The 25802-nt window shown below is 46.8% G+C and overlaps 1 protein-coding gene across 1 annotated transcript in view; it reads right to left on the reverse strand.

Annotated features, from left to right (window-relative positions):
• MYH16 (myosin heavy chain 16) overlaps positions 1-25802 on the reverse strand; it is a 50498-nt gene that overhangs the window by 14642 nt on the left and 10054 nt on the right. Inside the window, exons 8-31 of the mRNA XM_075117586.1 lie at positions 24460-24558; positions 23697-23800; positions 21980-22118; positions 21078-21346; positions 20366-20536; positions 18999-19178; positions 17161-17287; positions 16204-16265; positions 15496-15583; positions 14613-14730; positions 13322-13442; positions 11772-11908; positions 10653-10734; positions 8974-9147; positions 7860-8087; positions 6970-7074; positions 5817-5903; positions 5472-5617; positions 4388-4478; positions 2827-2883; positions 1900-1986; positions 989-1234; positions 608-725; positions 251-378 (exon numbers count right to left, since the gene is read on the reverse strand). Of these exons, the coding sequence (XP_074973687.1) occupies positions 251-378; positions 608-725; positions 989-1234; positions 1900-1986; positions 2827-2883; positions 4388-4478; positions 5472-5617; positions 5817-5903; positions 6970-7074; positions 7860-8087; positions 8974-9147; positions 10653-10734; positions 11772-11908; positions 13322-13442; positions 14613-14730; positions 15496-15583; positions 16204-16265; positions 17161-17287; positions 18999-19178; positions 20366-20536; positions 21078-21346; positions 21980-22118; positions 23697-23800; positions 24460-24558 (3164 nt within the window). The remainder of the gene's footprint in view (positions 1-250; positions 379-607; positions 726-988; positions 1235-1899; positions 1987-2826; positions 2884-4387; positions 4479-5471; positions 5618-5816; positions 5904-6969; positions 7075-7859; positions 8088-8973; positions 9148-10652; positions 10735-11771; positions 11909-13321; positions 13443-14612; positions 14731-15495; positions 15584-16203; positions 16266-17160; positions 17288-18998; positions 19179-20365; positions 20537-21077; positions 21347-21979; positions 22119-23696; positions 23801-24459; positions 24559-25802) is intronic.

The raw sequence follows: 25802 nt of genomic DNA on the forward strand, positions 1-25802 counted from the left end.
TTTAGATGTACCCTCGGTCTCATTTCCTTATCTGTAAAATGGTACCTACAACCGAGATCCACGGATAAAAAGTGCTGTTAATTGGTATTATTTGTTACCCCAGGGATGAATTGGACCAGGTTGATTTTCCATGGCTAGAGGTGAGTCATTAACACAATAAAAGGTTTGTTTCTCTGAAGAGAGCAGTGTATGGGATGGCAATTAGTGCAACTGTCCAGCCAGCAGCCCCCTCTTGGGCTATTATCCATACCTTCGACTCTTCATCCAGCTGCCTCTTCAAGTCATCCACCTGAGAGGTGAGGGTAGACTTTATGCGGGCAATCTGGGTAAGCCTGCTCTGAGATTCCTCATGCTCCCGGCTCAGCTCACTGTTTTCAGCTACAAATAAAGTGCAAAACAAGTGTGAGATGAAATAATTCTGCCCTGATGTATTGAAAGAGATGATGAGGCTGGACTGTCACGGCCTTGCCAGAAAGACTTGGCAGCGCGAGAGATGGCTAGAGGAGATTGGGACAGGGCTGCCAGAGCTGGATGGGAGGAAGGGGAAGAGGAGGTGCAGTGGGGCACAGTATGGCACAGACATGTCAAAGGAGAGCAGGGAGTTTACCTTGGAGTCTTGTCCTGATGGCGTTAATTTCAGCCTGGTTCTTCTCCATCTCAGCCAGCCTGGAATTGGCCTCAGCCAAGTTGTCTTCCAGCTTGCGGACATGGGCGTCAGCATTCAGCTGCAAATGAACGGTGAGGTCAGTCAGACAAAAGCAAAGTCTGACTTGAAGGGCCAAGTCCTGCTCCCCGGCACACCCAGTTTGTCCCATTAGTTATCATTATAATGGAATGACTAGCGTGGACCAGGCAAGTGGGATGTGGGCCTGGCGCTCCAAGGTGCTGAATGGCCTCTACTTCAGCTGACGTTGAAGGTGTTCAGCACATGTGCAGCCCCCCTGGCTTTCCTGCTGGATTTCAGAGACTCTGGCCATTTGCGCCTTACCTTGGATTTCTGGATGGTCTCTATGGTGGCGCTGAGGTCCTCGATCTCAGCCTTCATAACCTGCTTGTCTTTCTCCAGCTTGGACTTCACCCTCTGGAGGTTCTCTGCGTGCTCCGCCATCTCCGCCATGGAGTCTGCGTGTTTCTTGCGCAGAGTCGAGCCTGTGGCTTCGCTCTGCAAGGCCGCCTCCTCCAGCTCACGCCGCAGCTTCAGCAGCTCGGCCTCACGCTTGCGATTCTGATCAATCTGCAGAGGGACAGAGCACAAACCATCCACCAGGATCGGGAGAGCCACTGATTCTCAGCACGTTCCTCAGGGGGATGTTTTGTTTGAAAGGCTTTTTGATGCCTTTTGTCTTGCTTTAATTGTTTCACCAGCTCCATCCTGGTGTAACTTCATGAATGAGTTTACCGCTGGCTACCAGGACAGATCCCCCTGAAGGCAAAGCATCCAGGCTGAAGTTCAAACAGAAACGTGCTTTGGACTTCAGTCCAAATGTTTTCATTGTGGAATCAATGGAAACTCTGCCCAAGTCACCTGCCACCCTCTTCTCCATGCTAGTAAATGAGTTCCTCATCAGAGAATCTAAGGGTTTTCTACTGCTATGTATCACCATAGTTTCTGAATGGTGTCCATGTAAAGTCAATAGCAATAGCGAAGTTCAAGGCAGACTTCCTTGAGTTTCTGACGTGTGTCTCTGTTGGGGGTCAAACACTGCTTGGGGAAGGTTTTGGGGGAGTTGGGGGTTGGTAAAGGTTTGGTGATACAAGGGGGTGTAGAATCTGGCCTGCTCACTAGCTCAGTGCAGGTTCTGAAAATGCTCCTGGAGATATTCCCAACTCACTAATGTTTTGCTTTCTTCAAGAAAGGGGACCAAAGGGTCAGATGCCCTTCTCTGGTCAGTTCCTAACCTGAGCAGTTGTGGCACCTCCGGCCTCTTCCAATCTGTCGCTGAGATCCTCAAGATCACGGGAGAGGTCGCTGCGCTGCTTCTCCACCTGGTAGGAGGGAAGGAAAAAAATTCTTACTCGCTGACTAACCTCAATTCTCCCATGGCCTTTTTTCTGACTATTTCAGAAACCACGGTGAGAGTAAGGCACGGTTTGAGCTCAGGAGTGGGACCCAGGAATTCCTGAACTCTAATCATTGGTGCCTGCTGTGTCCCTGGGCAAGTCCCTCCATGCCTCAGTTTCCCCATCTGTGCAATGGGACTAATAATACTTCTCTGCCTCAGAGCTTGTTGGCGAACTAATAAGTTATCATTTGTAAAGTTCACGGAAATGGGAAAGTTACGTATTCGTGCTGTCTGTTCATATTAGCCTCAGATTGTATGTCGGGCACGCTTTTACAGAGTGAATTATCTACAGCCTTTCCTGCTATCACTAGATCTGATAAAATAGTTATTAGTCAACTCCCTACAATTTGCTTAGGGAATTGCACATATCGGGTTTGTTATACGAGATACATACGTAGTTACATATCTGTAAAGAGCAAGAGGGAAGATTTTGTTATTAAAGCCAGGATGGGATCCACCCTGTTCTGCCACAAACTGGTCAGCCCCTGAACTGCAAGGCTCCTGTTTGCAGTGAGTAGGTAGTTCACTCTTCATGGCCCATTCAGTCTACACAGATTTCAGACCAGAGGGCTGCTACATACAGGTAGGTCCTTGTGGTGTGAGCACCTGCCCACTGATAGCTGACAGAAAGCAAAGCAGAGTTCAAGACTGGTCTTCGCACTATTGCTAATTTTATCAGGGACTTGCAACCTAGTCTTTTATTAGCTCCCTTTTAGAGGCATTAGCCGTTTTCTGAGTTCTCTCTTTGGGTGGATATTTTTACCTTAGCTCTCATAGCCCGTTCAGCTTCCAGTTCCTCCTCCAGCTCCTCAATACGGGCCTGCAAGACACACACAAGCATATCAAGTGATTGGACAAGCAACGGTAAACTGTCCAGTGTTCCTATCTGAGTGGCTGAGGGAATAAGAAAGAACCTGCAGGAACACATCTGTAAATTCTAACTTCTGTATTCTCTACTCAGAACACCTGTCAACTTCTGTGGGAGTTTTCCCTCGGAAGGACCTGTGGAATTTGGCCCTAGCTAAACTGTAAAAGACCAGCATTCAAGACCTGTTGTCATCAGGCCTTTCTTCTCGTTCCTGAGGTGTGTGGATAGTGGGTCCTTGGAAAGATGACCAGTTTACGTGGGGAAACTTGTTAGTAGAGTTGGGCAGAAAATAGGCATTTTTTTCATGACAAATTTTGACTTTTCAGTGAAATATTGAAAACTGAACTATTCCAGCCAAAACCAGAAATAGTGCAAGGCATCGCAGTGCCTTGTGGGAATTGTAGTTTGGGTGCCTTATGGACTGGGGTCTCTGGCTGGGCTACATCTCCCATGATTCACAACTTTATCCCCTCTTGGTTAGGGGAAGGGAAACTTCACAGAAGTCCCTGTGCTTAGTTTCGATGCCAAATTTGTGACAAGCCATACTTGTGCAGAAGATACAAATAGACCAAGAGGTGCCTGCAGTAGATCACCTCCCTTCTTGCCATATCATTGTGACAGGACAGCTGTGATGAATTTTACGTTCAAAGTAGAGGCTGCAGTTTTCCAGCCATAAAAGGAAATAGGGTCTAGTGTAAGTAGCTGGAACAAAAGACGGGGTGGAGCTCAGAGCTGATTGAGCCGCTGACTCATTGTGAGGAGTAGGGCAAGGGAATCCACATCCTGGGGCTTCAGACAGGGCAGCTGGTGTGGGGGGGGGGAATCAAAATTTCCCTGAAAAAGAACACAAAGCTGCTGCCTCTGAGCTGCGCTTTGTATAATGTATTTACCTGGAAAAGGAAGAGGCTACCTGACTATTGTATGACTTACTGGAGGAGAAGAGTATTGAGGTCTTAAAGAACAATAGGGCCTTGTCTCCATTTTAACAGGATAGGTTTAAAAGAGCTGGATTGCTGTTTTGCACTGGATTTCTTAGAATAATTTATGTAGAAGAAAAGGAAGTTGACATTTGTACTTGTCATGTAAAGAATGGGGAATAGATCCCACCCCACCAGGGGATAGACGGTGATCTCATTTAAACTGGTTTGAACCTGGAGTAGCTTCACTGACTTCTGTGAAGTTACACCAGTTTACACTAAAGGGCCAGAGTGGAGAATCTGGCCCTAGCCACAAAGGTTTGGTGTTATTGGAGCTTTGGTTTGAGGAGTTTTTCAGTGGTGTCCTTGTCCTTTGTCATGAATGATATGGGTCCCTAATGGCCCATCCAGCTCCCTAGCATGCCAGTGGATTGACTTCTCATGTGAGTTTGGACAGTCCCTTTGATACTAGGAAAGGAAAACCAGAGAGTCTTGAAATAGGATGTAAAGGGCAAGAGAATAGTCAGAGCATTCCTCACCTGGTGTTCTTTCAGTTTCCTCTGCAGCGTGGAATTCAGAGACTGTTCATCTTCCACCTTGGAATTGACTGAATTGATTTCCATGTCTCGCCTGCAAGAAAAGGCACAAGAGACCCGTTCAGGTGGGAGGAGGTGTCACAGGGTGGATGGTCCTTTTTACAAGAGGACTGGGAAAGAACTCCACCAGGAACCCTTGACTCTAGGCTATGCAAAAGTGATTAGCTCTTTAGCATGATGAGCCTTAGTGCTTAAGCTCATTTCTCCTCAGTCATGTCCATTCCCTGCCCCCTTTTTACAATGTACTCTTGAGAGTAAAGGCATGGCCACCCAAGGGAGCGGATACATTCACTCAGTCTGGAGGAGCGATTTTATTGCTTAACCTCACTTGTGTCTGCACTTAGCTTCCCTTGAATGGGAACACGACAGCCTTGCACTTCCTGCTGAGCTCTCTGCTAGGACTGGCATTATCAAGCTTTGCACCTACTAATTAATGGCTGTATTCATTTGCTTAGCTACTTAGCTATTTAACTAACAATAGTGGTTTCGATAATATGTAATTGTGAATTTACATCCTTAAAGTTAATTTTGAAGGGGAGGAGTGCCAGAGAAATGCTGGCAGACCCATCACTACAGTAGTCAGTGGTGACACTATAATAATGATCTAATTAGCGATAATACTTTGCATTTCTAGAACAGCTGTTATCTAAGGATCACAGAGCCTTGTAGAAATAATGATCAGTTAAGACTCACAACACCCATCGAGGTAGGTATGGTTATACTCCATGTATAAGAGGGAAAACAGAGAGATTGACTTACCAAAGATCAGACAGTGAGTTGAAGAAAGATTCAAGAATAAGATCCAGGAGTCCTGACTCCTAGTCTTCTGCTCTAACCATTAGACAGCACTTTCTCTTTGCATTAGGTTAGTAATGGATTTCTAGGATCCCAAGAGGAACTCTGACTCGTGATTTTTCTAATGAAGTGGCTGTCAGGTATAATTAACGCCATCAGATCCATGGTGCTGCCCTGTTTTGACTCCGGAGTACCCGCCACACAATGCGATTCTGTATGGACTGACACTTACTTCTTAACCACCTCCTCCAAGTCCAGTTTGGCTCGTTCCATCTCATTGAGGTTTTCAATGGTCATTTTCAGGTCGCCCTCAGCCTTCCGTCGGGCCTTCTCCACCTCGGCACGGATCTTCTTTTCCTGTTCCCAGTTGTCCTCCAGCTAACCAGAGATAAAAGGGGAGAGGAGAATCAATGGCCACAAGAATTTGAAAAAGCTGGCGGGGTAGAGACAAGCACTCTGCAATGATAACACCCGGGCAGTAGATGTTCATCAGAGATGCCCAACATGTCGATCTTTAAAAACAAGCCCCCTCCACAGTGATGAATGAAATGACAATCTCAGACCAACTAGTCCTCACCTCGTGTAGCTGAGTGGTAAGTTTGCTGTTGTTCTTGGTCAGATGGTTCACTTTGTCCTCCTCAGCTTGCAGGTCATCTAGAGTTTTCTAGAAAGGGAGAGACAGAGAAAAGGGCCATCACTGGTGCGCTGTGTTGGCTGGAAGACTAGCTACCCCCTGTCCTGACAATAAGAAAAACCCCATCTCTTGGCTTCAGAGAAGCAGCTGTGTTAGTTTGTATCCGCAAAAAGAAAAGAAGGACTTGTGGCACCTTAGAGACAAACAAATTTATTTATTTATCTCTTGGCCCATCCAAAACCCCAGTTACTCTCATGGAAGTCTCCTCAGGATAACAGGTTTATTAATGATTCATATAATTCCCTAGTGTCTTACTAAAGGTAGTAGATGGTACTAATAATCCTGGGATACAGCGGCAGTCCTCCTTATTCAGGCCAAACACCCACTGACATTGATGGGAGCTTTGCGTAAGTTGTCAGCAAGTCCTGCAGGATCTGGTCCAATGACAACATGTATCGTTACAAAAGAACTGCCCTCGGTTGCTCTTGGCTAATCCACACACCATCTTTTGCACCCAGGAAAAGGCAGTCTCTTCCTCACTCAGCAAAGATGTGAGAATAGACAAGGGTAAGTGAGCTCATTACGTGTGGAAAAGAGCCTGCAGAACATTTCCTAATTCAGTACTATTACTAGCATGCTAGCCTATTATCGTGGCTTCTTGTATGCTACGCTGTGGTAATGGGAGTGCCTGGACCACGTCAGTCTGCGGAGCTGAATGCAGCTGGGGACGGGTTTTGACTGACTGCAGGCTTGGCACTCTGTGTAAGAAAGAACCCGGTCCCTGGTCGGGGGAGCTAACAAACGACGTGTTCAAACAGCAGGAGGTGTATTTTGTATTTGTTCATACAAAATCCAGCAGTTCACAATAGATCTCTCAGCCAAATAGTGCAAAGGAGCATGATTTTACTCTTCTGCAATGTATAATGCATAGGAGACACACAAATCCCCAGCATGACTGAGACCTGGGATCCTTTCCCACTTGTGCAGCAATTTAGTTTCTCGATAGCCTGAGTAGGACACCATTTCTCCTTTCCCAGAGCGCAGCCCTAAGGACGCGATTGGGGTGCAATAAAGAAAATGGAGCAGATTTTTCTACCTGGTGCAGCTCCTCCAACGCCCTCTTCTCCTTCTGGAGTTTAGCGATTGTGTCATCCCGGATAGAGAGATCCGAAGTCAGGGTTCGCACTCGGTGATCTAGCGCCTAGAGATAGGGAAGATAACATAGTCAAGATCACGACCAGCCATGTCAACTTTTAGTGCCCCCCAAATCAACTAATTTGTAGTTCTTTAGCTCCGGGAAGACCAGAACCTGGACCTCTGTTGTTGATCTCTCACACATGGTAGGTTTATGAGAGTTGAAGATAAAGGACTCTGTCCTGCTTTCTATCTAGCTAACACTGATTTCAGGGGAAGCAGCAGGATGCCACAAGCATTTGCTGACTGTGACCCAGGGACCATATCACACTGACACAAAAAGGCTATAGCATCATGGATTTAAACCTTCTGTGACAGTTCCAAATAAGAAACAGTTGATGGGGAACAGAGGGAGTATCCCCCAAACTTAGACAAAAGGGCAAAGGCAACTGGGAGGGATTCATGGGGGCATATTTTATAAGCAAAGACCCAGTAACTTTGCAGTGAGAGGAAGGTGGTGATTAACACAGGATGTGGAAGGGCTCTGAAGGCCTCTGTAGAGAGAGATTTGTGGGAGTTACAGGGAAATTACTCCTCCTAATACAGGACAATAAGGAGAGTTGTAGATTCAGGTTCATCCCAGCTCAAGATAGAAGGAATAGCAGATTTTTAGAGACTATGGAAGAGGGAATGTTGAATACTGGAGAGGGAACAGCTGACAGGTTACGAGCTAGCTTCTCAAAGGGCATTCAGATGGCATGAGCTTTGCTGGTTGGTGCCCTGCTCTTGACAGTGGTTATTTCCCTAAAGGGCAAGGAAGAGAGAGCTTAAAACAACGATGATGCTTCATACCTGCTTCTCTTTCTCAGTCTTGGCCAACGTGGTTTCCAACCCCTCTAGGTCGCGCTTCAGGTCATTGAGCTCTCCTTCCAGCTTGCGCTTGTGGGCACTCAGGGAAGAGGCTGTGCCCTCCTCTTCTTCCAGACGCTCCTTCATCTCTGAGATCTGGCTCTCCATGTCAATTTTAGATTTCATCAGCTGGGTCAGCCGCTCTTCAGCATCTATCAAGTTCTCTTGTTCCTAATGGCGGGAGGGAAACACAACCTTTATCATTTTAGAGGCTACTGTATCTCTGGTCTCTTGTGGCACTAAACATCCATATACAGTGGGTCAGGGCTGCTCCACTTAAGCACCAGTGACTATGCCAGGATGTTAAAGGTGTATTGACTCTAGCTGGAGTTGTGGTTGCACAGCATCTCTGAAAATCAGGCCTTCGGTGTTTCAAGTTACGTAAGAACGGCCATACTAGGTCAGACCAAAGGTCCATCTAGCCCAGTATCCTGTCTTCCGACAGTGGCCGATGCCAGGTGCTTCAGAGGGAATGAACAGAACAGCGAATCATCAAGTGATCCATCCCCTGTCACTCATTCCCAGCTTCTGGCAAACAGCGGCTAGGGACACCATCCCTGCCCATCCTGGCTAATAGCTATTGATGGACCTATCCTTCATGAATTTATCTAGTTCTTTTTTGAACTCTGTTATAGTCTTGGCCTCCACAACATCCTCTGGCAAGGAGTTCCACAGGCTGACTGTGCAACACCCAGAAATGGAAAAACCCAAATTAGAGGGTGCTTTTGAAAATTTTTCCACAAGCTATTTGATTAAGGTCACACAGAATCAATCAGTGGCTGAGGCAGGAAGAGAACCCAGGATTCCTGACTCCCATTGCCTTGCTCTAACCACTAGGCCATTCTGCCTCCTGCTGATTTTTGGAAGAGTTGGTTTTTTCTTTGACCTGCTGTGGTTCTCTAGGACTCTCACTTTCCATCTCCCACAGCTCTCTACTTGTTCCAGATTCTTAAAAACAAGCCCTTTTATGAATCATTTGGAGAAGCTATAGCCAGTGCCCTCTTACAGGCCCAAGGAAGAGACATAACCGGTAACCATCCTTTTTCTGATAACTCACAGCCTGCAGCTGGATGGTAAGATCGTTCTTCTCTTGGCTGAGGGTGGCCATCTTTTCCTCCAGCTGTTTGACACGATCAATTAGCTCCTGAGTCTTTGACATGGCATTCCTCAGCTCCTCTTCCTTCACCTTCATCTCCTCCTCCTGTCGGGCCACATTCAGCAGAGGCTTCACCTGTAAGCATGCAGTTCAGCCAGTGAGGTTCACAAATGGGTCTTCTCTGTAGCAACTTCCCCCAGAATGCTCCTGAGCCAATCTCTTTATTGCCATATTGAAGTATTGCCTGGGCCTGGTGTCTTCTAAAATGACTGATTTGGTGCGGAGTGCTTCATCACTACAGTATGTGTTAGATGACTTCCAGGAAAGGCATCATCATAAACTACTTACCCGAACAATTCTGGGCCCCAGCAGAGAAATCAGGACAGTTTGCCAGATTCTGAGCTCCACTGAAATCACTAGAGCTACTGCAAAAAGAACAGGAGTACTTGTGGCACCTTAGAGACTAACAAATTTATTAGAGCATAAGCTTTCGTGAGCTCTAATAAATTTGTTAGTCTCTAAGGTGCCACAAGTCCTCCTTTTCTTTTTACGGTTACAGACTAACACAGCTGCTACTCTGAAACCTGTCATTATGCAAGAGCTACTGCAGGTTCACACCAGTGTAACTGAGATCAAAATCTGACAATGTCTTTTGGAGGCTTTTTGGCCCAGGTCCTCAGAGATATTTATTTAAATGGGAGAGTAAGATGCCTAAGTACCTTTGAGGCTCTGGGTCTTTGCTCCTGAGGTGCTGAACTTCCGGTAAATTGAGGACATTGGGCCCATATTTTTAACGTTTTGGCCTGCACACATGCAAAAGCCCCATATTTACATTTGCGCACACACAAAATGGGGGTTGAATAATGAATATTTAAGGTGTGCAACATCAATTTTGCACGTGCGGATGTGGGAGGCTGTGCTCCCAAAGGGTACACAGGTAAATTGATCAGATGCTGTTTAGGTTCCCCGGTGTTAAATTTGGCCTTAAATTGGTGTATGGGTCCTTCAGCATCTATTAAGCAAGAATATCTTGGCCAATGCTCCTTTCCATCCCCTGCCACCAAAAAAAATTTAATCTTAATGGGCCTATGAGATGAGAGAAGAAGCCACTGCTGTGGAAACGGGCTCATCCGCCCTATTTAGGCCACGCCTTTCTGAGCTGGGGGGCAAATAGACCAAGAAACTTTGTTCTAGGTTTTAGGATTTAATTAATAGCCTGAGTCCATCTCCAGGGTTCAGAACTACAACACCTAGCTGCTTAAGGCAGAGTTGAACTTCATTTGTTGGAGGAGGGAGATCCAGGGCTTGAATTTCCTAAAGAACGTAATTCCCATTTCATGGAGGTGGCAAATTCAGATTTCAAAGTGTCCTCCATTTCCAGACTGCTCTGACATTGACTTGGAGGGAAATCATTCATGCCCCTTGCCCTGTTAATAATTAGCAAGAAAGTGACTGGCACCCAAAGTGTATTTACTTGTTGCTGAATAACTGGGCAAGGCAATTCTTTTTTTTCTACCCCTTATCTTCAAAATCCAAGCGCCCCACCCATTGCCAGTGCTTGCAGCTGCTTTTATTTCCTTCTGTGTAATCTGGGTACAGTTTGGGGGGGGGGGGTTGTTTGTGGGAAGCACGGGTCTCACCTTGTTATACAATTTCCACCAGCCCCAGAAGCGCAGCTGCAGGAATTTGCGAACATTCCTCTGAATCGCCATCAGGCCTAGCCTGTAATGAAACCCAACAGCGTTGTGTGGCTTATAAACAGTCACCAGTTTCCTGGCAATGTGACTAGGTAGTTGAGACATCAAGACATTGTCCTGGCATGCAGCAAGTTTCTTTATCAGCTCATTTGAGAGATGTCGTTTTCAGTTCATTCTTAAATGCTGAACTCACTTTTCTCCATTGGCTAGGGGGGATTTCTCTTAATTTAATACTGTTGTTTCCTAAAGCAGATATTATTTTCAAAGGTTCGTTGTGCAGCGTGTGTATTGTTCTGGGTGGGTATCCCTGTGGCAGTGTGATAGAACCCCGCCAGAAGGCTGGAGCCATTATGCAGAGGCTATGTAATGCTGGGGCATTCGCTGAGTGGGATAGGAATGGATGGAGCAGTGTTCTCCCAGTCCCAGATGCAAGAAAGGTCAGTGGCAGTGTGCTGAGGTAGGAAAAGGGTGGCAGGGTTGTACTGGGATAGAAGGAATGCTGCCACTGAAGTAGAACATGGGTGTTTCATGCAGGGGAAGACACGAATATGGTGCATCGGCTGGAAACGATTCTAACTGGCAATATCTTCCTCCCTTCCACCCGCTCCATCTTGCAGCCATAAACACCTCCTAGCGGCAGCAGAAACAATACAGTTCTACTGCCCAGAGTGGGACCAATATGTTAAGGCCCCACCCTGATCTACCTCAACTGGGTACCATGAAGCTGTGTTCCAAAGGGTTCACTGCTCCACAGTCAGGTTCCTGAACAGAGGCAGGGCTTGTGGATCCATCACTACATAGATCCATCAACTAGTAGAATAGATGCACAGGAGGTAGTGGAACTATTGTAGCCCTGTGGCCTGAAGGGGAGGATTTTTTAGCCCCTTGATTCCCATATAGATCCACAGTGCACAACCCCGTTACTTTGGTTGTGTGCCAGGACCAAGGGTTGACATCCAAGATTCATCTCATGGTGCCTAGTAGAGAATGAAGTATGTTAGCAATTGGTTTCTAGCGCTCTCTCGGATGCATGAAGTGGTGTCTCATATTTCAAAGGGATACCTTCTTTCCAGCATCTTTTTGAACTCAATCCTCATCAGGAAGCCACGAACACGGCTCTGCAGCATGGACATGATCTTTGCCAGACGGTCATCGCGCAAGTCTTCCAGTTTGGCCAGGACTCCGGCACGGAAGAACACCTTGAAGAGCAAGAGAAGACTGTTAGAACTTGGCTTCCAGGTCATGCACCAGAACTTTGAACCTGTGAACTTCTTCCCCCATCAATAGGCTTATTCATGTGTCTGGGCTTAGTCAGGGCTGTTAGTCCCCTTTTAGTTTCCGTCGTGGGTTTCTGCCTTTGTTGACCTGTCTGACTTTCCACCTACATTTACTATCACTGTAGGTCACTGGTCCCCAAACTGTGGGACACGCCCGACTGCGGCCCTTCTCCCAGCTGAGGCCCCAGCTGCAGCATTGGCCCCATTCCTGACCGCGGCCCCACTCACGGCCCTGGCTCCCAACCATGGCTCCTGGGGGGCCGGGCCAGGAAGGTGCGGACCATAAAGTTTGGGGACCAGTGCTGTAAGTCTACAGAATTATATATGAATAGAATATTGAGACTGGGATATTTATAAGCAAGGGCCTGAGAGTCAAGACTCCTGGGTTCTATTTCTGGCTCTAGCACTGACTTGCTGTTCGTCTTCAGTGAGGTCACTTACCCTCTCTCTGCCTGTCTTCCTTTAGCAGTAAAATGGGGATAACGACGACACTGGACGATTTAATTAACGGACATATAATAAAGCACTTGGAAATCGAAGGATGAAATATGCTAGAGGAGTGGTGTGGGAGTATTATACAAGTTAGAAAATTCCATTGTAAGTTCCTGGAAAAAGCTGAACTTTTTCCGCCTCTGCATGTGTATCACAATAGTCTATTTCATTACGTGATCACACAAAACATACATGCAGAAATATTAATTTCTGAAATGCTCCACTAAGATTATAGGGGCAAAAAACAAGGTCTTGACTCTTTTTTTTTTTTAATTCCGTCTGAAGTTAGGCAAAATTCTTCGTGGAATTTTTACTTGGCTAAGGCCTGGTCTACATTACAGAGTTAGGTTACGCCCTGCATGGTGTAATTAAGACAACAGAAACCCTGGTGTAGACACTTCTAGGTCAGCAAAAGAATTCTAGCTACCGCCTCTCGGGGAGGTGGATTTACTACAGTGACGGAAGAACCCCTTCTGGCAGGGTCTGTAGCAGTGCCCCTGTAGTGTTTCTAGTGTAGACATACACTAAGGAGTGAGTAAAAAGTGAAGGGACCTGAGAGTTTAGCCCATCTTTAAAAGCGTGCCTCCTTTGCATTATCTTGCTCTGTATTTGAGAACGAGCATGTCACATTGCTCTGGGCCGTGAGTTCACATACTGGAAGGCAATGGAGGGCAGAGCGAAGATTGCAGTAGGAACTTTTAACTCCGAGGCCTGGTCGACACACACAAGTCCCAGTGCTTGAATTAAAATTTGTTTTGAAATCAGCATAAACTGGTGCCATTCCCTGTGTGGACACACTTCAATTGAATTAATTTAGCTTAATAAGATAGGAAAAAACAGTACCTTGGTGTGCCCAATTTTGAACTCATTTTCCCCCAACTCAGTAGAGGCAAGCAGCAATTCTGATGCTTTCTTGTTGTCCACAAATCCCTGAGGGATTGCATTGGGGTTCAAGACTTGATATCTGAAATGAGAAAGACATGTAGTGACGTAAGGGCCACTGTTAGGAGAAGAGCTAGGCAGGGCTGTCCTTAGGATTTATGGGGCCCTACGCAGCATCATTAAACTGGTGCCCCTATGGCCGACCTGCTCTTAGCAACGCAAACATAAGCGGACAGTATTGGAAAACTTGCCCCATGCACTTTATTAAAACCAGTTTAAACAAATGAAGCACACTATAATGCTGATGGACTAGACTTGCACTAAAGAAGTAACGCTATGGAAAAAATTCTGATTTATTGACAGAATGATGCGGAGAGTCACAGGTCCCCGCAGAGACCTGCCCCCCGTACCCTTTCCCTCATGCAGAATGTGCCACGCCAGTGCATTAGGCTCTGTGAATACGGCCCCTGCCTAGTAAGGAGCCTGCAGCACGCCCTGGGTGTGCAGGGGCCGACCTGCTCTTGCCTGCTGTCCTGGACATAGGCACGGACTCCGTGGGTGGGTGCTCTGGAGCTGGAACATGGGGAAAATTTAGTGGGTGCAGAGCACCCACCAGCATCAAGCTCCCCCCCTCTGTCCCCCTCCCCCCTCGCCTCTCGCGCTGGTGGCCCTGCGCTTACCAACTCCTCCCCCTCTCTCCCAGTGCTTCTGGAGCACCGCAAACAGCTGATTCGCAGTGTTCAAGCTCTGGGAGGGAGGGGGAGGAGCGGGGACGAGGCGCGCTCAGGGGAGGAGGCAGGGAAGAGGTGAGGCGGGGTGGGAGAGGTGGGGCAGGGGCTTGGGGGAAGGGGTGGAGTGGGGGCAGGGTCTGGAGTGGGGGAGGGGGTTGAGCGCCCCCCAGCAAGATGAGAAGTTAGCGCCTATGGTCCCGGTGGTGCCCCAAATTTTTGGGTGCCCTACGCAGCCGTGTATGCTGCATACGCCTAAGGATGGCCTTGGAGCTAGGCAAGGGTTAATGTCTACTTCATCACAGTCTCTTCTAGCAAAGGTCTCAAAAGGGCTGGGGTGCCAGCTGTGAGGTGTTTATAACCATCTCTGTTTCTCTTCTTTACTTAATAAGAGTTCCTGAAGGAGAGGATGTAGGAGGGTTAGCAGTGGAGTTACTCCATCTCTCGATTGTCCAAGGAGGATCCCATATTGGGTGTTGTTTGTGTCCATCCTCCCAAATGGGCCGAAAAATATAAACATTCACCTCTGCTTGAATTCAGGGTACTGCAGTCTGTTAGGAAAGCCCTTCCTGCAAATACGGATGCCTTCCAGCACTCCATTACAGGCCAACTGGTGCAAGATCAAGTGGGCATCAGCCACCCCTACGAAAACCAGAGAACAGGTCAGCACTTCACTTGACTGAGCCAGAGCCAGGGGAACAAAACGACTGGAGTTTCTCACGCCGTTCGCCCTCGGTGACACAAAGATGTAAAAGGAGAGGTTAGTAATGGACAGAATTCACATACTGTGGGTAGAACTGAAATGGAGGAGAAAGGACTGTATTAAGGGCGCCCTTCACTTTGCTGTGTTGGGTACAAGAGAAGCTGAAATGTTCTACACCAGAGGGCCTGTTTGTGTATGTTTTCACTTCAGCCCTGCTCCATCAGTCTTCTTGCAATTACTGTGTGGCTGAGATTCCACTGACCCCTGGAAATCCAGGAGGTGAAGTATCTGGTACATTTATCAGCCCAACAGTGTATTCAGGAGTAGACAAGGAGTTAAAGGGAGATATCAGGGATAACCACCTTTAACAGAAGTCCATGTGCTACCCTGTGCTTTCTGTTACTGTCCTTGCCAGTTTACTGCATGTCAAGGCAGTTTGGTATTTCCCTGTTCATTGGACAGCCACAGAGGAATGAACTGTTCAATAGCTAACTGCTCATTAGCCATCTTGTCTTTAAACCTCTCTATTGGAGTCTTGTCCCACACTAACATTGCCTTTAAGGGACACAGAGGTGTTCTATGAAGCGATACCCCATGTTCTTCCAGGACTGGATTAAGATCTGCTGTTCAGCCAGCCAAAGCTAGGGCAGAAGGCATTGTGTTTCTTTGCCCGAGTGTGGTTCAAAGGCTCTGCAGATGCTTACCAGACTGCTTGAACTCATTTGGAATGATGCAGCGTACAAAATGGGGCGATGTGCTATGCAGAGTGGTCATCAGCTTATTCAGCTGCTCCTGAAGCCGGAGGAAGAGAAATAAAGTGAGCGAGGCAAGCAGAAGAGAGAGAACCTCATGCTCAGTAAATTAATTCACACTCCTTAGTTGTGAAGATAACACTAGGGTGCAGGTGCAGGCTGGATGCTGCACACCAGGTGAAGAGCGTTGCATGGATGAACGTTTGAGGACACCATGGGTGATCAAGAGGGTCTGAATCCTGGATTTTCAGTTCTAAAAGGCAGCTGATGTGATCTTAATGTTCTTCTTATTCCACTATTCATAAACGATCTCATTGTTTTCTTGCACTCCCAACCTCTCTTTGCCATGTCTACCTGTTGAATCTTTTCTAAAACTTAGATTCATAGATTAGACGAATGGATTCCCAGGCCAGAAGAAACTATTGTGATCAACTAGTCTGACCTCCTGTATAACACAGGCCAGAGAACTTCCCCAAAATAATTCCTAGAGCATAGCTATAATTCCTAGATCATATCCTCGATTGTATGCTCCTTTGGGCAGGGCCGCTCTCTGTTATATGTGTGTATAGTGTCTGGCCCAATGGGGGCCTGGGTCACTACCAAAATACAAATAATAAAGTACCCTATATTGCAATTGATGGGTGGCGAATGCCCACTTACCCTATAGAAGTTGGAGACAGTCATGAAAGAAGAGCCTCTCTTCTGCTTCTTGGCACCACCAGCTGAACAATATTAAAATGCATAACATATAAGTGATATACTATAGCACACAAAACACATATATCTCCTCAGGAGCCTGTAGTTCACAGTACAGATCTCGCTGGAGAAGACACCCCTTAAATAAAAAACAAGCATCCATCAAACCTGCCCGCTATTCTGGTTTAGGGATTTTGTATTCATTTACTATTGTAAGGGAATCCTGGAATCTGAAGTGGGCTCAGTGCTTGGAAAAGAAGGGAACGAAAAACTGAGTTTACAATATTTTGTTTGAAAGTACATGTATTGGTAAATCATGGGGCCAAATTCTCCCTCGGTTACAGGGGTGCATATGCATTGCTTTGCACTGTAACTGGATGGAGCGGGACCAGTGTAACTGAGAGGAGAATTTGACCCAATCTGTTAATAATTTGAGATCTTAAAAGCCTTTTCATAGTTCTCCCATTCATCTTTTGAACTGGGGCGCCCCAGGCCGGACTGGCAACAATCCGATGAGGCAGCAAGTTTTCTGGTTGATAGAAACCTGACAGCTGTCTGGTCAACAGAAGGCCATTTACTGCCTGGAGGGAATTCCATAGTTTGTCATTAACTCCGCACTGCATCCTCCCTTCATTCAGACACAAGTGTGTGCCAGTAGCACTGTTCTAGAGAGGCTTCATTCCAACAAGGTGAGCTATCTCGGCCAACGCTAAGGGGGCGTTGTTTTCAAGGACTGAGCTAGCCCATCTGTCAGCATGGAAGAGGTTGTATCGCAGAGGAAGTCGGTGACCTGGCTGCAGAGGGTGCTATAACCAGTGGCCTAATCCTTGCCACAGAGAATTGCAGGGAAAACATTAAAGGGCTAGACATGGTCCCATTTGCGCCCAACCACATTGCTGTGCTGTGTGATGTTTACCGTACCTGCAGCCTCCTCCTCTTTAAAGAGATTACCCAGCATTACCATGCTGGATTTCTGGAACAAGCCCACCACTGTTTCATTCAGGGGGTCCTTGTTTTTCTCCAGCCACCCAGTAATATTGTACGCCACCTGGAGAAGGCCGAGAAAAGTGAACACTCCAGATTCTGAAAGAGAACGTTGCTGCAACACAGTACAAATAAGAAGATGCTTCTTCTCCATTGACCACTAGCCCTGAAGACCCCTGAAGAGGGAGGGGGAGAAATCCACTGCATGAAGCGGGAAAGTGACTGAGTTATTGCTCAAAAAGAAAAGGAGTACTTGTGGCACCTTAGAGACTAAGCCACAAGTACTCCTTTTCTTTTTGCGCATACAGACTAACACGGCTGTTACTCTGAAATGAGTTATTGCTGACTCACGATCAGCCTTAACTTACTCACTGAAGTCTTGTGGGTTTAGCAGGGATTCTTGCCATGGAAAGCAGATGTTCCCCTGACGGAGGAGCTTTGGCAGGCTTTGAGGAGGGGGGCCTGTTGCAGGCAGAGGTTAGACATTTCCCTAATATACATTCACCTGGAGCCACTGACAGAGGGGACAATATGGCCCATCCACTGGTGTCATCTGAACTTAGCGTGGCGTAGTCTAACACAAATGTCAATGGCAAATGCCCATGTGTGACCCGGGAATGGCAATAGCTGCTAAATGTAAATAAGATACAGAAAGCTCTTGTGATTCATGCTGTGATCATGTTTTGTCAGAATGTCTGTGCGGTCGCGTGCATGAATAACGGGCAGAGTTTGGTTAGATGCATAAAGACTGTTCCTGCAGCTAGGCGTTGGCACAGTCTCCATGAAAGACTAGACAAGCGGCAGCGAACCTCAGGACTCCGGCTCTTCTGGCAGCATTTGAGAAACAAGCAAAAATTAATTTAACCCCTTGGCTGATTTGCGATCCTAGTAACTGTCCTGTGAGCCTTTGTGCTCCCGGAAACAAAGTCCTGGTACTGAGGGGAGGAGATGGTTTGCAGAATTTTTTTAAGGATTTAATTTTTGATCAGAGCTGAGCCTTGTGTGTTGAAGTGTCATAGAAATCATATCACCTGAGATGAAGTGGGTATTCACCCACTAAAGCTTATGCTCCAATATGTCTGTTAGTCTGTAAGGTGCCAGAGGACTCTTTGCCGCTTTTACAGATCCAGACTAACACGGCTACCCCTCTGATAATAAAAATCATAAAAATGCGGGGCTGGAAGGGATGGAGAGCTCACCTACTCAATCCCACCCACGCTGAAGTAGGACCAAGTATACATAGACCATGCCTGACAGATGCAATTGACTTGCTACTCATAATCCACTAAAGTGAGCTACTGTCGAGTCATTGATCATACATTTGCCCAGCTGAAGTTTTAGATTGTGATTTATCTGTTGTTGTTGTTATAAAGCATTTTGAGATGCATTTCAATGAGACACTGTAGGACTAAATTCCCTGCTGGGGTAAGTTGGTGCTGCTTTATTGAAGTCAGCAGAGCTCCACCAGTTTATCCCAGCAGGGAATTTGGCCCATAAAGGCACATTGTGCTGTGATATGTCAAATGCCTTGAAAGCATGACATGATTGGTGCCTTACCCAGTGCTATGTGGATGCTGAAACATGGGCTTGGAAACACCGAGCACTCAGGCATGGGTCTAACAGGCCTGAGTTTGCAGTGCAGTCCTGGTTCCATTTCCACTGAAAGTCAGTGGGAGTTTCATCGTTAACTTCAGTGAGTGCAGGGTCAGGCCCATGCAGGTAGCCGGATCTACATGGATGATTTGCCAACAAAAATAACATTGTTCGGGACGTACCGTGCCAGCATAGTGCACAAGCTCAAAGTGGGCTTCAGGCCCTTTGCCCCTGCCTCCCTTGGGTTTCAGGAAGTTGGATGATTTGCCTAGGTGGTTGTCATAGAGGGCAGCCTTGAAAGTAGCATCCGTGGCCTTCGGGAACACACACTGCTCTTCCAGGATAGAGAAGATGCCCATGGGCTGGGGGAAGAAAGAGGATCACAAGGTAGAAGCAGATGAGAGAAGCCCATTACTGCCATCTCAGTGATGAGCAGGGGCAGCTTCACCTCTGATTTGAGTTTGCCACTTACAGCTAGATTATTATCTAGTCATGTAATTATGTGCAGCTGAGTAGACTCGTGATCATCTAGTCTGACTTCCTGCACATCGCAGGCCACAAAACCTCACCCACTCCTGAAATAGACCCCTAACCTCTGGCGGAGTTACTAAAGTCCTCAAATCATGAAGAGGTAGTCAGTAAGCAGACCGCGGCCCAAATCCAGACTGCCAGACACTTTTGAACGGACCCCAAAATCTTTTTTTTTATGTACTTATTATTATCATGATTGTTATTTTATTTATTATTATTATTTTCTCCGGTGTCTGGATCTTGACTATACCTTGACCAAGAAATTTGGACCTTGACAAAAAGTAATTGACTACCCCTGATTTAAAGACTTCAAGTTACTGAGAGTCCACCATTTACTCTAGTCAAACCACCAAGAGACCCATGCCCCACGTTGCAGAGGAAGGCGAAAAAAGCCCAGAGTCTCTGCCAATCTGACCGTGGGGAAAATTCCTTCCTTACCCCAAGTATCGTGATCAGTTAGACCCTGAGCATGTTGGTGAAACCCACCAGCCAGACCCCTGGAAAGAATTCACTGTAGTAGCTCAGATCCCTCCCCATCGAGTGTCCCATCTCTGGCCATTGGCGATATTTGCCGCTAGCAGTCACTGACGGGCCACATGCCACTGTGGGCAGTCTCATCATACCGTCCCCTGCATAAACTTAGCAAGCTCAGTCGTGGAAGGCAGCTCCCCTGGGGAGGCTGTTTCAGAACTTCACTCTTCCTATGGTTAGAAACCTTTATTTACTTTCAAGCCTAAACTTGTTGATGGCCAGTTTATATCCATTTGTTCTTTTGCCAACATTGGCTCTTAACTGAAATAACTCTTCTCCCTCCCTGGTGCTTATCCCTCTGGTGTATTTATAGAGACCAGCCATAGCTCCCCTCAGCCTTTGTTTGGTTAGGCTAAACAAGCCGAGCTCTGTATGTCTCCTCTTGGAGGTAAGTTCTCCATTCCTCTAACCATCCTAGTAGCCCTTCTCTGCATCTGTTCTAGCTCATTCTCTCCACGCGCCTCTCCTTCAGGGCAGGGACAGTTACCTTTTCCAGGAGATCAATGCAAGCCTGTAGATCCATGCCAAAGTCAATGAACTCCCACACAATGCCCTCTCTCTTGTACTCCTCCTGCTCCAGCACAAACATGTGGTGGTTGAAGAACTGCTGCAGCTTCTCGTTGGTGAAGTTGATGCACAGCTGCTCAAAGCTGTTGAACTGCAGAGAGATGGGGGGAAGCAATGCATGAACTAATCAGCCTTTGAAATGTAGCCCCAGAGGCTGCAAATACAACACAGCTGCTGGGCAAGAAGCAATGTATCCACTCCCGGGGACACGTTCTGATCTCCGTTATTCCAGAGCAAGTCTAGAGCAAACCTACTGACTTCAGAGATATTTCAGATTCCCTCAGTGGTGGAAATGAGATCAGAATTCGGCCTTAGGTAACCGAAAGGGGAACAACATGCACCTTTCTTTCCCTGATGCAAAGCCGCCTGATTGCTGGGTTCCTGCAACTGAGGGATCCACTGTGGTCATTTGCTCATTTTTTAACCCCCACATGCTCTCTGATTGTTTTCTGCCAAGATATGGACCTCGGTTTGGTGTCCTTGATTTAGTGACCCATCCCACTGGATGATGACTGACTATGCCGGCATGTGCATGGATACTGAAGTTAACATTTCGGAGGGGGGCAAGATGATAAGGGAATATTTTCACAGAGGGGTCCCACTTCAGAGAGAGGGTCTCTTGCTTTGTGTACCTCAAAGATCTCAAAGCCTGCGATGTCCAGCACCCCGATGAAGAATTGTCTCTGCATCTTGGTGTCTAAGGTCTTGTTGATTCTGACCACCATCCACTTGAACATCTTGTCATAGGTAGCCTTGCCCAGGGCGCCGACGGAGTTATAGCACTGTTCCATGTTCTGCCCCTTCTGCACAAACTCATTGCCCACTTTCACCCGGGGCCTGGTGATGCCCTTCTGGAGCTCTCCGGAGTTGAGACCCATGAGGTGGGCAACTTTGTCAGCCACTGTTGAAGGACAGGAGGAACCTAGTTAATCTTAAAGGGAGGAATAATGTTGCTTGATCTCCTGTTTGTGTCTTTTAGCATATTCCGGAAAGGGGTTATGTGTTCTGCACTCTGGGGAGACAGAGACTGCTTCACCGCTACAGCACAGCACTCCCCAAGGGGTGCGGAGGGGCCATAGTTCTGTCCCCTCACACACAGTGGCCAGCGGAGCTGGCCAGCCATATTGGAGTTGAGGGAGTAGAGCACAGTCAAGAAAGAGATGCAGCAGAGGGTGCTCTGCCTTTGTCCTCCAGGAGACATTCTGTCTGCCCACTCCCCCAGGACTCCATACTAGCTGCAATGCAGGGTGATGTCTATGAGGAACAATCAAGCCTTTTGCTGAATGCTCAATCACCTGTCTAGGCCTGACACCCCTTTGGAGTGGTGAAGGGCAGCTCCCGGTAGCACACCTGCTCCCTTTAAAAATTCAGATGCAGTTGGTTGTTTAAGGTCATTTTTATCCTTTGGAAACATGCTTGGGTTTGGGTAGCTTTTCTGGGACGTCAATGAACTGGCAGAGTAAAACAATCCATTCTCAGGTTGGGTGTAGATTTCCTGGGCGTACTTTGACCCAATGCAGTGACCCCAGCCTACCCTCGGTGGTGTCTACGTCCGCCTGCTCCTCTCTTGCCTTCTGCCTGAACTTCATGTTGCCAAAGTGCATGATGCCTCCGGTCAGCTTGTAAATTCCAAGCTTCTCTTCTGGCAAGAAGCCTAGAACATCAAAGGCCACCTGGCCGAAGGGAAAGAGACCCACAGAAGGGAAATATAAACCTGCACCTTAAGCAGGAGGACTTCTCCTTACTATAAAAACCTAAAGTCATTTCACAGCCCATCAAGATCAGCCTAGTGAGGTCCCTTCAAACTAGCTCTAGATAACATTTTGGGGAAGTCATTTGGGACAGATCCTCAGCCAATGGACATCAGTGTAACCTGATTGTCTTTAATCCACCACTTAATGCCAGTTGAGGATCTGCCCCTTCGGCATAATCATTTGAACAATCTCATGAAATAAGGAGTTAAATCCAACGCATTTGCTGAGATTTTCAAAGCCCCCTGTTTAAAATTCAGGGGAGTAGGGCATTGCAATCCCCTCAGAGGGCTCTGAGAATCTCAGCTGTTTCATTTAAATCCATTCATTTTCAAGGAGTGAAGCCTGTAAAACACCAAGCGCCACTAAAAAAAAAAAAAAGATCATTTTTCAAATTCAGACCACGATTTCATCATTCTGTACCAAATAAATAAAGGGGTGGTTGAACTTCCACACTGGGTGGACACCTGAATCTCATGCAAACAATGAGCCTGATGGAAGACAGAAGGAGCTGCTTCCATCTCTCGTGTAACTCCACTGGCTCTGGTAGAGTCACACCAAAGAGGAATGTGGCTGAGTAACACCTGACCTTTTGGAACCCTTATCAATATTTCCTGAAATCCAGGTCACCAGCCAGTCTTCCAAGGGCAGTGGTGGAATCCTATCACCCGAAACTAGCCTGGCCAAAACACTGGTGAATTAACTGTAGGAAACAGCCCTATAATAACAGCAAGGCGAGGGACTAGATGACCTAATTGGCCTTTTCCCATCTCCGTCTTGTGAGTCTATAGCAGAACTGAACTTAAACCAGCCTGTACAAAGATGTGGGAAAATTCAGTGTTGCTGAGGACTATTCTACACCTAAAGCTATTGCTCTAGCTAGCAGCTCATTTACAGTGAGGTAAGCCTAGCTCGTCTAGAGGGTCGTGTGGTACTATAACAGCAGCAGCTGAAGACAGTTTGGACTCTGTGTAGCTGAAGCAATGCTTGTAATACCCCCATCAGGAGCACGGTTCCTAATAAGCTCTTTCCAAAGCCAGATTGCCCTTTGAGAAAACTGTATGAAACCAGTCATCAAAGAAGGCTCAGAATGTGCTAGGCTTCCACATGCAAGAAGTCCAATGAAACTGTGCATGTGAGTGAGGTAAGCAGGCTTTACCCCATGATGTGCACCAAAGTTTACAGATTCATAGGTGTTATGGCTATAAAAGACCATTATAATTAATCTAGTTTGATGTCTGGACTGACACAGGTCATAGAATTTCACCCAGGATCTCCTGAATCCAGCCCAGAACTTCTGGTTGAGCTAGAGGATATCCTGTAGAGAAGCCCAATCTCTGAGTGATGAGGAATCTAAAAGATCCCTAGGTAAGTTGCTGCAATAGTTAATTACTCTCACTAATAAGAAGTTGCCTCCTTATTTCTAGAGAGAACTGAGATCATGGAGGAGCAACCTGTTGAGCCAGACCTTTTTCCCCCATTTCATTTTTCCAGACTTACATCTGTGACAAGCAGCTCTTCCCCATCATCCATGTTGTCTACTGTAGTTACACCCTGACATATCCAGTGGTAATGCTTGGGATCAGGCACCAGAAGCAAAGATTCTGCAGAAGGCAAACCAAGAGGTGATTACATATTCTGATAGCAATGCAGTTACACAGCAGTACCTGCAGTGGACCTATGGGTGTAGAAGGAAAACTCTTCAGATGGGAAGGGGAATTAGGAGTTTCATTTCCCTGGGATCCACTTCTAATGGAGCACTTTGTAAGAGCCTTCCTTTAGGGCTGAGATTTTCAGACCTCCTATGGGATGTGGACACCCCATTCCCATTAAAATTAGTGAGAACTGGACACCCAAATCTCTTATGCAACATTGAAAACCTCGGCCTCAATGTGTTTCCCATGTCTAGGGAAATAAGCAATTTCCGTGCTCTAGCAATCCATTGCTTCAGTTTGCACCTGATGTTCATTACCTTAGCACCAAACCTGACCAGACTGGCTGAGACCTTACGTGGCACGCCTTAGACCAGTCAGTTACAGGGGTTAAAGAAAGGGAAATACAACTTCCCCTTCACTCACTGGCCTGGTCTCCCCACAGTTCCTCCTCCTCCTTAGCTGCTTCAGTAAGAGGTCACCTTCTTGAGTCAACCTACTTTAACGACTGCTAAACAAAGCTTTGGCAAATAGATTTCTCATCCTGGAAACAGAGGACATATCAGGGAAGCCTGAGTTAAGAAGAGTGAATATACACAGAAGTGCCATACCAATCAGGTCAGGCTTCTTCTTAGAGAGGATCTGGTAGAAGATGTGATAGCTTCTCTCAGCTGCCTGCTGGGAAATGACACGAGACTTCTCTAGGAGATCTGAAATATAAAGGGGATCATTGGTAAACCCAGGCCTGTGTTAAGATTGCAGACATGGGTAAAAGGTGTAGGGTGAAATCCTGGCTCTGTTGATGTCAATGGAGCCAGAATTTCATGTACAGTAAGTATCCTTTGGAAGCAAATTTCTTCTCCATTCATTATATCCATCATTACTATAACAATAAGTATAATACTTTGCACTCCTAAAGCATCCTTCAGCTGAGGATCTTGAAGAACTTTATGAGTTTCACAACATTCCCAGTTAGATCAGCTTTATTATAATTATTTTCCAAATGGGTGAAATGGAAGCAAGAGATGAAGTCACTTATCCAGGGTCATAAGTCAGTGGTGGGTCCAAGGAAGCCAGGATTTCTGGTTCTCAGAGCCCTGCTCTAATCTCCAGATACACAACTGCCCCAAAGCTCTTTCCATTTCAAAGGATATTATGAAAAGTCAATTTATAATTGACAATTTACAATTTACAATTTGCACTATAAGGTGGGTAGAAAGCTGGCTAGATTGTCGGGCTCAACGGGTAGTGATCAATGGCTCCATGTCTAGTTGGCAGCCGGTATCAAGTGGAATGCCCCAAGGGTCGGTCCTGGGGCCGGTTTTGTTCAATATCTTCATAAATGATCTGGAGGATGGTGTGGATTGCACTCTCAGCAAATTTGCGGATGATACTAAACTGGGAGGAGTGGTAGATACGCTGGAGGGGAGGGATAGGATACAGAAGGACCTAGACAAATTGGAGGATTGGGCCAAAAGAAATCTGATGAGGTTCAATAAGGATAAGTGCAGGGTCCTGCACTTAGGATGGAAGAATCCAATGCACAGCTACAGACTAGGGACCGAATGGCTAGACAGCAGTTCTGCGGAAAAGGACCTAGGGGTGACAGTGGACGAGAAGCTGGATATGAGTCAGCAGTGTGCCCTTGTTGCCAAGAAGGCCAATGGCATTTTGGGATGTATAAGTAGGGGCATAGCGAGCAGATCGAGGGACGTGATCGTTCCCCTCTATTCGACATTGGTGAGGCCTCATCTGGAGTACTGTGTCCAGTTTTGGGCCTCACACTACAAGAAGGATGTGGATAAATTGGAGAGAGTCCAGTGAAGGGCAACAAAAATGATTAGGGGTCTAGAACACATGACTTATGAGGAGAGGCTGAGGGAGCTGGGATTGTTTAGCCTGCAGAAGAGAAGAATGAGGGGGGATTTGATAGCTGCTTTCAACTACCTGAAAG

The sequence above is a fragment of the Caretta caretta genome, chromosome 10 (assembly GCF_965140235.1).
Source record: "Caretta caretta isolate rCarCar2 chromosome 10, rCarCar1.hap1, whole genome shotgun sequence".
Lineage (NCBI taxonomy): Eukaryota > Metazoa > Chordata > Testudines > Cheloniidae > Caretta > Caretta caretta.